Source organism: Blennius ocellaris (assembly GCF_963422515.1).
Source record: "Blennius ocellaris genome assembly, chromosome: 18".
Taxonomy (NCBI): Eukaryota; Metazoa; Chordata; class Actinopteri; order Blenniiformes; family Blenniidae; genus Blennius; species Blennius ocellaris.
The window spans coordinates 12,181,472-12,193,516 of NC_137667.1; the positions used below are offsets into that span (position 1 = coordinate 12,181,472).

At 39.5% G+C, this 12,045-nt stretch overlaps 1 protein-coding gene across 6 annotated transcripts in view; it reads right to left on the reverse strand.

Annotated features, from left to right (window-relative positions):
• Positions 1 to 12,045, reverse strand: part of lama2 (laminin, alpha 2) — a 188,298-nt gene that overhangs the window by 109,564 nt on the left and 66,689 nt on the right. For all 6 annotated transcript variants that reach the window (XM_080513776.1, XM_080513775.1, XM_080513773.1 and 3 more), the window contains 2 exons: positions 11,666 to 11,806; positions 8,359 to 8,523 (listed from right to left, as the gene is read on the reverse strand). In XM_080513776.1, the coding sequence (XP_080369902.1) occupies positions 8,359 to 8,523; positions 11,666 to 11,806 (306 nt within the window). The remainder of the gene's footprint in view (positions 1 to 8,358; positions 8,524 to 11,665; positions 11,807 to 12,045) is intronic.

Below are 12,045 nucleotides of genomic sequence, written 5' to 3' on the forward strand. Positions count from 1 at the left end.
CAATGCAGACAGACAATGCAAGCAATGCATCGTGTAACCCTGGAAAGCCTGGTTATTTTGCTTTCTATCAATACCACATTTGTAGGGAACATGCAGTTGGAGCATGAGCAGCAGGGTTTAGGATGTGGGTTATGCCCATGAGAAATGTTTATCTGACAAAGCCAAACAGCTCTTTTATAAGCTGTTGACCCTTGTTGAGGTTTGCTTGGTGGACGACATGATTGAAGCTCAACATTTGTGGCCTTAAGCATGCGAGAGAACCATAATCACGCAGTCTAATATTGTAATATTAGGAGTTCCTGCGAATTGTGGGAGGTGAGTGTTTCTCTGGTGGAGTAGTGGTTCACACTGTGGCCTCACAGCAACAAATCCCTGTTTCAAGTCTGAGTTTTAAAACATTTCTGTGTGGAACTTGCAAATTTTCCAAGTGTATTTGAGTGTTTTCTCACAATCAAACATGCATTTGAGGTAAATCGATGACCCCCGAACCACAAACATGAGAAGATGTGATTGTCTGTTTCTTAATGTTTGAGTGTGATGGACTAAACATTCAGTTTATCAGATTGCAAATCATGAATTCCTGATTTTATGATAAACATTAAATAAACGGAAGGCAAGTTCCTGCAATTACAGCTGCTTTCCCATGGGTATTTATTCTGTCCTTCAAAAAGAAAAGAAGAAAGGCTGTGTTAAAAACCATATCCACAGTGGTGCACTACATAAACTCTCTGCATTGTTGAGTATGTCTGTATACTGTCTTTCTGCCAAGGGAAAATACTTTTACATGACCTTTTGAATATAAATTAAAATACTGATGTGGGCAAAGAATTTCCAGCAAGAATGTGTCCTGTTCAAATGCTACGTGCAACTTGAATAGATTTCACTTGAGACCAACTGAATGCATTGGATATAGTTTAGAAAAGGGCAACCTGAGTTATAAAAGGGCTCACAGTTCAGATAAGGACCAAAACTGGTCCAGCCCAAAAGAACTCTGTGGAGACGGTCTCTATAAAACATTAGTGGGGCATAAATCAAGCTATGCAACCTTTTTTTGAAGGTCATAGTGTTCGGGGGACCAAGTTACAATACACAGGCTGCCAAAGAGGATATTGCAACCTAATGAAAAAATATAAGAGAGATCTTGTAGAAAGTGAGAGTTATTTTTCTCATTTCATGTTGAAATTAAGGTCCTCTGATTGTGGTCAAAAATATAAATCTTATTCATTTAACATAAAATAACATAGACTAAAGTATTTATTGACAAAACTAACAAGTGATGAAACACTGAGACATAAAGTAAGAAAAGGACACACCACTTTTCTAAAATGAAAGTATAGTAATGACGTAAACACCAGTTACAATCAGTGTAAAGTATTGCCATGGAATTGGAATCCACTTGCAAGCCTCTTCAAACAGATTGTTCACACCTTCCACAACTGTGTGCTGTCAGTTTGCGGGGTACAAAAGGGGAGAGAGAGAGAGAGAGAGAGAGAGAGAGAGAAGGTCAGAGAACATTTATCCTTCAGGAAATGAAAACCATATTGCCACAAAAGCTTCAGAAAACAAATTATCCTAATGACACACATATACAGGAAGACACAACAACAAACAGACAGAAGAAAAGAAGAAAAGAAAGAAGATGTATCTAACATGTTTTTTCTGACGTCTATGTCTGCTATTGGTATCACAAGTTTTCATTTCCAACTCGTCACACACACACACACACACACGGACCATTGTTGTTCCTCACTGTGGGGTGAGATTGGTTCCAGATGGACCAATAAACAGTGAAATACTGAACAACATGCAACCAAAAAAGACTTTTTTGTGTCAGTCTGAGGAAATTTCACAGACATCAAAACCAAAAGTGGACACTGTCCTGGTTTTGCCAAAAAAAACTCACCCTACCGCAATTCATTTCCTCCGAGATGCAGTATTCGTGAGGTATTCAGATTTTTCTGAATAACATCTCTGACTAAAGGATATATATATATATATATATATATATATATATATATATATATATATATATATATATATATATATATATATATATATATATATATATATATATATATATATATATATATATATATATATATATATATGTATATATATATATATATATATATACACGTATAATATGCTCCTTGCATGTGTAATTAGAATAGGTTGAATGCAGAGATGCAATTTCCTCAAGGAAATCAATAAAGTATGCCTTAGGTTTTAGAAGATAAAGACTTCTGTGGCGTTTTTTTCCCCGAGACGGTGAGAGCTTGCCAATATTTTGGCAGCTGTGTGTGAGGATGTGTGTGTGTGTGTGTGTTTTGGGGGTCCTGTTTGCATGCTGCAGAGCTTGAGTTCTCGCTCTGGACCCCATGCCACTGAGAACATCCCAGGGGTGTCGGGGTCCCCGCTTTGTTTCTCGTTGTCTGATGGCAGATGGGAATGCGGTAGATCAGCACATTGTTTGAGGTTCCCTGCATGGGGTTTGACTTCAAGGGAAGTTTGAAGTTAGAGCCAGTCGCTTTTTTAGTTATTGTTTCTTGTGTGGTGCCAAAAGGTGAGTGCTGATAACAGCCTTCATTGGCTTGATTGGCAATCGTGCGTCCACATGCTGATATGCACAGGTGGTTCAATTACACAAAAATATTTTCAATGAAAACTATATATTTTTACAGGCTGTATCCACACCTGCATCTATTTGTACTTTGTTAAATACTGAACTATATTTTTCCAGGTATTTCTATTTTACTTGAGTCTTTTTTGACTATGTTCTACTTGTAACATTTAAACACAAATATCTGTAGTTCCTACTCTACTTAAACTAGCTCATAACTGCTTTCCAGAGATGATGGTACTTCATTTATTACTGAATGTCAAGACTTCCTGTTTCTTTCAAAGTCTTTTGGAATTGATTACAAAGTGTTTGCACAATTTCAAATGTGTGTGTGGGTGTGTGTGCCTGCATGCAGACTTACATATGTTTGAATATATACCACAAAAAAAGGGTTTTCTATTTGATACATATCAGAAATATTTGAATTTATTAAAAGTATAGATGCTGAATTGATACTGTCACATTTACTTGGGTCTATAATTCAATAAAAGTTCATAAGTAAAGCAATTTCAACTCACTTGTAATTTTTTTTTTTTTACAGTTTCATGCCTCAAGAGGAAGAAAATAGCTGGTAGTGAAGTTCGATCATGGTTTTGATACTCACAGGCAAGCAATTACATTCTGCTATGCACAATATTCACGAAAATGACTCTTCTGTAATCCAGGAGAAGGTATTTCTACAAGTGCGCTCACACTTTCAAATCAGCTTTCTGATCTCAAAGAAAAAGAAAAAAATAGCAATGTAAAAAGGAAAAAATCACACATTTTAGTTGAGTTTGTTCACACCTGCATTTTTGTTTTTTTCATGGCACCCAAACAGATGGCACACTGGACACTTTTCTGGTGTATAATATATCAAGCTTTTATGACTTTCACCACAATGCTGAGTGCTGGGTAGCATGGTGGGCTTGTTGGGGTGTTTTCTTTTCCCCAGCTGAGAGCTCACTATCACTTGAAAGCCTATGGAGTCAAAACAGCGGCAGGAAGTCATGTGCTGCTCAAGCCAAACAAAGACATGCTGCAAGGTGCTGTTTGGAAACCTGATATCTTCAGTTTGGTCCGGTTAGATGTCTGCTGTCATTTTAAACCACACCAAAGTGTGTCTGGAAGTGTGGTGATCTCCGTTTTTCCCTGTCTTCACTGAGAGTTCAGACTTTCTAAAATGACTTTTGACATATCATCCAATACTTTAATTAACTTTTACATGTAGCTACGCCATGCATAAAAACTGCATCTGTGAGGCTTAAGAAATAGAAGTCGGAAGAAACATTGCTGATTTATGAAATGGTTGTGTCCCGGACTGTGATGTGATAGTTATTGCGACAACAGAGAGAAGGTTCAACGTACTGTAACTCAGTATGCACATCTCATCCAGATGAAGAAGATGTCTAAGAGCAGCTCACTGATTTGCTTCCAGTCTCTTAGAGCCAATCAATTATTGTTGTGCACTTCCATGGCTCACCAGCTCTTTAAAGTGAAACTTCAGCAGCTCAGTGTGTATCACACTTCAAGTAACAGACAAAAGCAGAATGACACACAACATTCAATACAGTCAGTGCAGCTCTGCCTGTGAGCATTAGATGACCTTTGTAGGTGTTGTAGCATTAACATCAAGAACAAACATCATGCTGATTGTTCATTTTCTGGTATGGAAACACACATTTATCATCCTCTATCAGCTCACATGAAATAATATTGACTGGAAACTTTACATGTCACACTTTTTTTGTAACTGAGAACAGCTGTTTCCTCTTTCATCGTGTCCTCACAGAATATATTATTCACACACAGCTACAATCATCAAGACAAAAGATTATCTCATTGTAAGAAACTGAACATTTGTTTGCTCAACTATTTCAAATTTATGTTGGTGAAATAAAAATAAATAAGATTGCCAAAAGTATCTGGACTATTTTTTTCTGATAACCACATGTAATGATCTTCATTGTGTGCTAATGTACTGTATGCTTGTTGAAAACTGGAACAAATCCACAATGGCCTGTGTGAAGATAGTTTTCCAGCTATGTAATGGAGGAAAAAAGAAACAGAGGGAGACAAGGAAGGAGGGAACTGGGAGGAGACATCTATCTCATGGAATCCAGACCCGATCAAAAATGACATTATAGAGCAACCCTCATCACACATTTGTCTTTTCCATCAGCCACAAGTCAGCTGCTTGGTCAGCCGCTTCCACAAAACTGTTTCACAGAAAGACCTTATACTAGAGAGATTTAATTTGTCACTACAGTATGTCAACTGCTATATGGGACAAGTCAAACATATATCTCCGGGTCCAAAACTGTCCTGTCAAAGGGTCAAATCCAGTAATGCTGACTGTAAAAATGATCAGGGAAACAATAATGGGATCATTTGGGTTACAAATAACAAATATTTAGAATTTGGTCGCTTGGGGTTGCATGCACTGTTTTCCTAATATCACCATACCAGTTTAACATAGAGACAGACAGCCGACTGCAGCAAGGCGCTGCAGTGAAAGCAAAAAGGTTGCAGAAATAATGCAGCTGTAGTCTAAACACAACCACTTGAAAGAAGATTTCAGATTTCATTTAATTCAAGATAAATATAACCATTTTGCAGAAGAGATGCAGCAAGCATTTGTATACATACATTGTGCACAATATACAAATTATATATATGTATATTCCTAAGCTGTAATTACCAATAGGGTATCATGCTGTTACTTCACTGATCCCACCACACTGTGATTAATGAGGCTGTATGGAGCCATTCAACTAAAATGACTATTAACTTAATTATTTATCACTTTTCACCCCATATTTGCGCCACGATTAGTGTTTTTACATTACATAAAGTCTTATTTAAAGGGTTGTATGGATAAGGACAACGAGATTTAATGAATGGTTGCAAAAAGTTGTACGAGAGAGAAATCAAACTTAGAGAGGGAGTTCACAACAAGCCGAGTTGTGTGTTTGTACAAGGGCTTCAGCACATTTTGAGCTTTCTTTCATCAGCTGTCAGCAGAAGATGTTTCTCCTTCCTCCATGTTCATCCATCACGCCTTTATCTCCTAGCTTCAATCTCCCAAAACTCTCTCTCTGTTTCTGTCCATCTTTGTCAGTCTTTTTCTCCAAATGATGAGCATTTTTTTGTTTCGTGACGCTTTCATCTGCCTTGACTGTGAATCTGTTAGTAAATCACAGTGCACGATAGATACAAGAGGGTTAGAATTTGACAGCTTTTGAAGGCTAAAATGAGACTGCTGAAATTTCAGTTCCACTATTATCATATTTAGTTTCCTCTGAAAAATTCAACCAAATCGTGAGTGCTTTTCTCATGCCCGTACTCTTGTCACAAGGGGAAAGTGCCTAAAACAGCATTTAAACCTTAAGACAAGGTGTCCTGTGAGTGCTCTGACAAAGAAAGGAGAATTTCAGCCTGTACTTTTCTATGAAACTGAGCAAATTGCATCTGCTTAAATTGATTGCACGCTTCAGAATGGATGAAAGATTTCAAAAAAAAGAGTAAAGACCTTAAAACAAGCCTTGAACATGCAAAACATGCCATTAGAGGATGATACTCTCAACTTTCCAACCTCATGAGGTTATGTTTGGTTCTTCCCTGAGAACTTTGTTTGTGCTCTGGTATTGCCAGATAAACCGGAAATATTATAAATTCAATCGTCAAATACAACTCGCTTTAATGCAAGTAAAGGTTATTCTTGTGAATAAGCAGTTGCTAGGTCTACGTAGGCTTTCAAACACCCAGCTGAACACACTTCTGGACCAATGAGTTAGAAGACTAACGGGCCAATGAGTATCTGTGGCATTAATGATACAGGAGGTCATGCAAAAGATGAAGAACATTATCACACACACATTTGTACTCTTATACATCTACCGTTGGCTCATTATTCTGTTCACAGCCTGCCACTTCCAGTGATACGCACGAATATGACAGATCGGTGCGTGCGTGTTTGTGCTCACGCATGCGCGTGCGAACAAGAATCTCAGTCAAGTCACATAGCATCTATCTGTGTAACGCGATCAGAAATTGAAGCGAGGAATCACTTTTTCATACGGGGCTTGCATACTGCTTCAAGCGGCCACACACACGCACACAAGCACGCAGGGATGCATACACACACAGACAGTAGTAATTTGTTTGTTTCCCATGTTTGGAGGCATGCAGTTCTGCTTCGCTGTCCCTAATGCCTCTAAAACACATCATTATCTGACTTATATAGACCTGGGAGTTTGTGCAAGTGTTAGTGCGCACGAGTGTGTGCATATGCGCTAAGAGAAAAACAGTTGATTATCAAGTTCAACAGGCGAAACACTGTTTACCCCGAGAGACACAAAGCAAGTGAGAGAGATAGAGAAAGAGAGGGAGAGGAGAGGGAGGAGAGAGCTTGGGGGAAGTAGAGGGAGATGATTTAGGAACGGGGAGGTGAAAAATAGGAGTCCTGGAGAGACGGAGTGAGCGTTAGAGGAGCGGACCAATGAAAAGAAGCAGGGATGGAGGGATGGTTGGAGGGAGGGAGGGAGGGAGGGAGGGAGGGATAGAGGTTCAGACAAAGAAGTGAGATGACAAGCCAGGCCTGCAGGGCGCAAAGTAATGAAATTCAGTGGTATATTCCTCTAAGCCATGACACACAGACAAACATCACAGTCAGTCTGTTGTTGTAGTAGGGCAACAACTCGACTTCAGAAACATGGACTGCAGCTATTTACCAGCTGGAGTGATAAAGTCTAATCGTGGCCACAGAAAACCACAGCACAGTTTCAAACATTAGCCGAGGCAGATCCAGGGATGCGGGGCTGGGGGGGAGGTGAAGATCCCAGCGGGGTATATTCTCAGCAGACTTCCACCCAGGGGATATATTTTTAGATCACAAACAGTGTGTGTTTATGTATTTAAGCCCATTCTAATGATACACCTCCATCCTAGCCTTGACATATTTACCTGTCTTGGTGAGTTCTATCGTAAAATGGTAAGAGAGTAATCCTCCCAAACGGCAGCAATCTGAGACATTACATTGCAGCTGTCTTGATTTAATCTGATACAAAAACGAAAAAGAACTTGCAATGCAATATCTTTGCAACGTGGGGCAAAACATTGAGCAAACAACAAAAATGCCTTTTTCTAAAACCCTCTACCATGTTTCTCTTGATCAACTGCAAGAAATGTACTAAATAACTTACAGCTGAATCATATACAGAAAAACATCTACAAAGAAATGGAAAACTGTTTTACAATAATTGTTAGTCAATTAACTGTGATGCAGAGATCTCTTGAGCTTCAGTTCTGTGTAGTTAAAAGTACTAAATCCAGACTGTGTAAGTAGAATATCAAAACAACAACAACAGTTGTTTTTGCTGTTTGATCTACTCTGGGATGCTTAATTCTCAAATGCATGACTTCTACTTCTGTTTTGTGGTCCACAGAAATCAACTAAGCAGAGCAGGCGAATAACGGTGGTCTGTGTATTTCTCCATACTGACCAAACACACACAATGAAATGACATTACTGCCAGATATTGAAAGTTGAATTTGGCCTGGAAAACATGGGGCTGTCACATTCACTGACTGCACATTTATTGCAGATGTAAAATCCAAATAAATCGGCACACACTTTAAGCAATCAGTCACATTCACACATGAAAGGCTGCCATGCAAGTTCACATGGGGATCTACTTGATTATACCAACATTAGAACATTGCCCTCGTGTGTACCTGTGTGCACGTGCGCTGCTCACCTTATTTCCGAGGAAAAGTCCTGGGGCGTTCCAGTAGTAGGCGGAACCCAGATCATTTGCAACGTCTGCATGTCGGACGCTCAGATACGGCGGAGTCTCTCGGTGCACAGACCACACCCTCCCTCCCGTGTCTCCGACCAGGTGCCAGCCCATCAGGGTGGTCTCCTGGAACAGTGGTGAGGAAGATGATCAGGAGCTGAAGCTCTTTCGGGAGTCTTAAAAGCTGAACATATGGAAAATGCTTTGCGTAATCTCCCATCGTTCTGTGGAAGGGCTTATCTTGCAACATTCCATCTCCAAGTAGAAATATATACTGTAATATTGAAATGTAGCAAGGCTTTACAGGATTACAAACAGAGCTAACCTTAAAAATAGCATCAGCATCATGTCTTCACCTTACTGTCAGAAGATCAGAAGTATCTGACAGTGAACATGGCAAAGCAAGTCACCCGTTGTCACCAGTTTTGTTTTGTTTTGTTTTTTTGTTTTTTTTATAGACAGCCTTTAAAATCTGACAATCTTTACTCCGAAAGCCCAGCTGGTGGTTGTGATTTGCTGCAATTACAAACAACAATATGCCAGCAATTATAATGGATTTCTGCAGCCGCCACCTAAGCTCCGTCTGTCCTATAGGTAAACTTGGCCTCTATTTCTTTATGCACCTTCCTTGTCTGATTCAAATGTATTGCATGTCAGGATGTGTAAAATTTCATCATAAATGAAAGGTCAATTCAATAAAAAAAGTTTTTTTTAATGCAAAAGTCAGGATGCTTAAACAGTTTTGTACATCTGTCACATGTCAGTCAGGAAGTCTTGCAACTGACACCTTGAACAAGTTAACTCCTAAAGGACTGTGTGTATGTGTGTGCATGTGTATGTGTGTGTGTGCAAGGGACAGCCAGACACACATCTGTCGTTGCAATTAACCTAACCTTGGTTTCCCCTTTTGAACGCACGCACGCGCTCACACACACGCTCACACACAGACACACACACACACGCACGCACGCAAACACACACACACACACACACACACACACACACACACACACTCGCTATCAGTGTCTAAATCAGAGCTGTCATCCTGTCAGCGTCTCCTCTCCCCTCCTCCTCTTCCCTCCCCACCTGTCAGTCAAAAACTGTTTTCCTCCTGCTTCACCTCTCTCCTCCCTCTCGCCCCTCGCCTCGTCTCTCTCTTCTCCTTTCTAGTCTTGTCCTCTCCTCTCCTCCTTTTCCCCACCGTTACCTCCACCGTACTCCACCCTCTCCAACCCACCCGCTCTTAATCTTGTATGCAGGGAATATTTCCGTTCACTCTTAATATCCCACCGATTCATTTTCAGATGCCTTTAATGTTTACTGATGTGAAGGCTCTGGGACAGATTCATTTTATTTTGCACCTTGAGTCAGATGTGTTCTGTGCCTTGAAAGATATTTATTAAACTGGGGCACTCGTGTGGAAAAGCAGTTTCCCTGTCATTTAAGAAAGTTGTTTTGGGCAATCACGAGACTGATTGTTTTGCCGTTTTGCTCCAAGTTTAACTGTGTGTTCGCTCTTACTACAAAGTTGGCTGTAACAAAATTGTGTCAGTGCAATCACTTTACCTTTGTCTGCCATGCAGTGTAATGTGCTAAGATTGTGAATTGGAAACAATTATCACATTACCTACTTACATACATCGTTTTAAGTCCGACATAATTGCTCAAGCACACGTCGCCTCCCTCCAGACAGACTTTATGAGGTAGACAGGACAGAAATAACTGAGGTGTTACAACTGTTAACACTGTAGATATGAACATCATCTCAAAGTCATTCAGCAAAACAAGAAGGTGAAAACGAGGTGGTAACACGAGGGAAACTTGTGTATTTCTTCCTTAATAAGAAAAAAATGCACATACTAAAATGACAAAGCCTCTCATGAGATGTTGAGTACAATGTAAAAGACTGATTTTCACAAGAAATAATTAAAACAGTAAGCATGAAAAAGTGACATCTCCATTATTTTAACTTGATGAACCTAATCAATTCAATCTAATTAAATTTGATTAATTTCAATTTACACAGCAGTCACATAGACCTTTTTCAACAGTTATATGCTGCAATTTGTCATCGACACAGAAGAACTTTGTTTGCATATTGGGTGTTTGAGTAGTTAGTTAATTTTCTGGATTAGATATGTTCACTTGAGTCAACACTTCTGTTTTAGTGTAGTAGAGGTTATTTGCCATTATTTTCTCTCATTTCTCATGTTTGGTGAGGGTGTTTGGTTTAATTTAAGTCCCTTTGTTTGATATATTTTATGTACATTTTAGGTCAGTGATTTTGAAGAGGAGCTCACTGTATGGGTTGTTATTGCTTCAGTGGAGGCTTTGCTCAGTATTGTCACTTTTTGTAAAAGAATCAATGAGGTTTGGGGATGCGGGGGGCATTTCATGATAGTATTTAATAAATATTCTTAACTCATAATTAAGTATAAAGCTAGCACTGGGATAGCAGGGTAAACATACTAACAACCAAATACTCATATTAATTTCTATGGGATATTTAACATCAGCAATTAATGACAAATGCAGGTTTTTGGACTGTGGGAAGAAATCAGATAATCAAGAGAAAATCTGCATATGTATGGGGAAAACTCCGCAAAGATATTTTTACAATGATAATCATTAACAACCGTGAGTTATTGAGAATTTATATGGTTCTGTAATATGCCACAATATTATCAAACTGAGCAATATCTTGAAATGTGCCTCAATTTCATAAGACTTTAACCAAAGACTGTGTAATAGCCCTCCATCCATATTTTCAGCCAATCAGAGCTGACTGTGTCTTTGCATCGCCCCCCCCAAAAAAATTTGAATTGCCAAGGCTATTTAATACTCAAGGTACTGTTATGCATGTCAAAGTTCACCAATGTGGGGCCAGTCACAAAATATTTGAACAGACTCCCTCCAGCTCTACACACAGATTTTAATTGCAGCAATTCTGCAGTGCCACATTTATTATGCTCTGAAACATCTCCTTTCGAAATGCTGGCACGGCAAATCCCAACACAGAACTGTGCAGAGCAATTTCTGTCACATACTCACCCTTCAAGCGTTCTCGTAATTTCTAGGTGTTGTACAGAAATGGATGCAATTTGAACTTACAGCATGAAAGTGCTTTGTTTGATTAAATACAGAAGAAGCAAGCTTGTCAGCTTTAATAGATACTCGCAGAGAAAGTCTCAAATTGATGTGATTTTTATATATGGAAATGCAAATTGAGTTAATGTTTGATGCAAACTGCGCGTGTCACGATGCCTACATTGTGATACATCCATGTGGAGGCGGAGCAGTCGCTGGCAACGCCCATGCAGGAGCACTTCTCGCAGCCACGCCGGTTGTCGCCTTGTAAATTGAAGAATCCCAGTTTACAGCGGTCGCAGTTCTCTCCCTCCACATTTTCCTGGACATATGAAAGATGAGAGCTGCAGCTGAGTTTATGGGCTGCAATCCAACTGGCGTTATGAGCACAAGGCATGTGATTGCAGCATTAATGTGGTGAAAATAATGATGACAGGGCTCGAAAGGTTAGCGCTGAATACTTGTCATTAATCCTGAGTGTGTGTGTGTGTATGGGTGCGTGTGTGTGTGTGTGTGTGTGTGTGTGTGTGTGTGTGTGTGTGTGTGTGTGTGTGTGTGTGT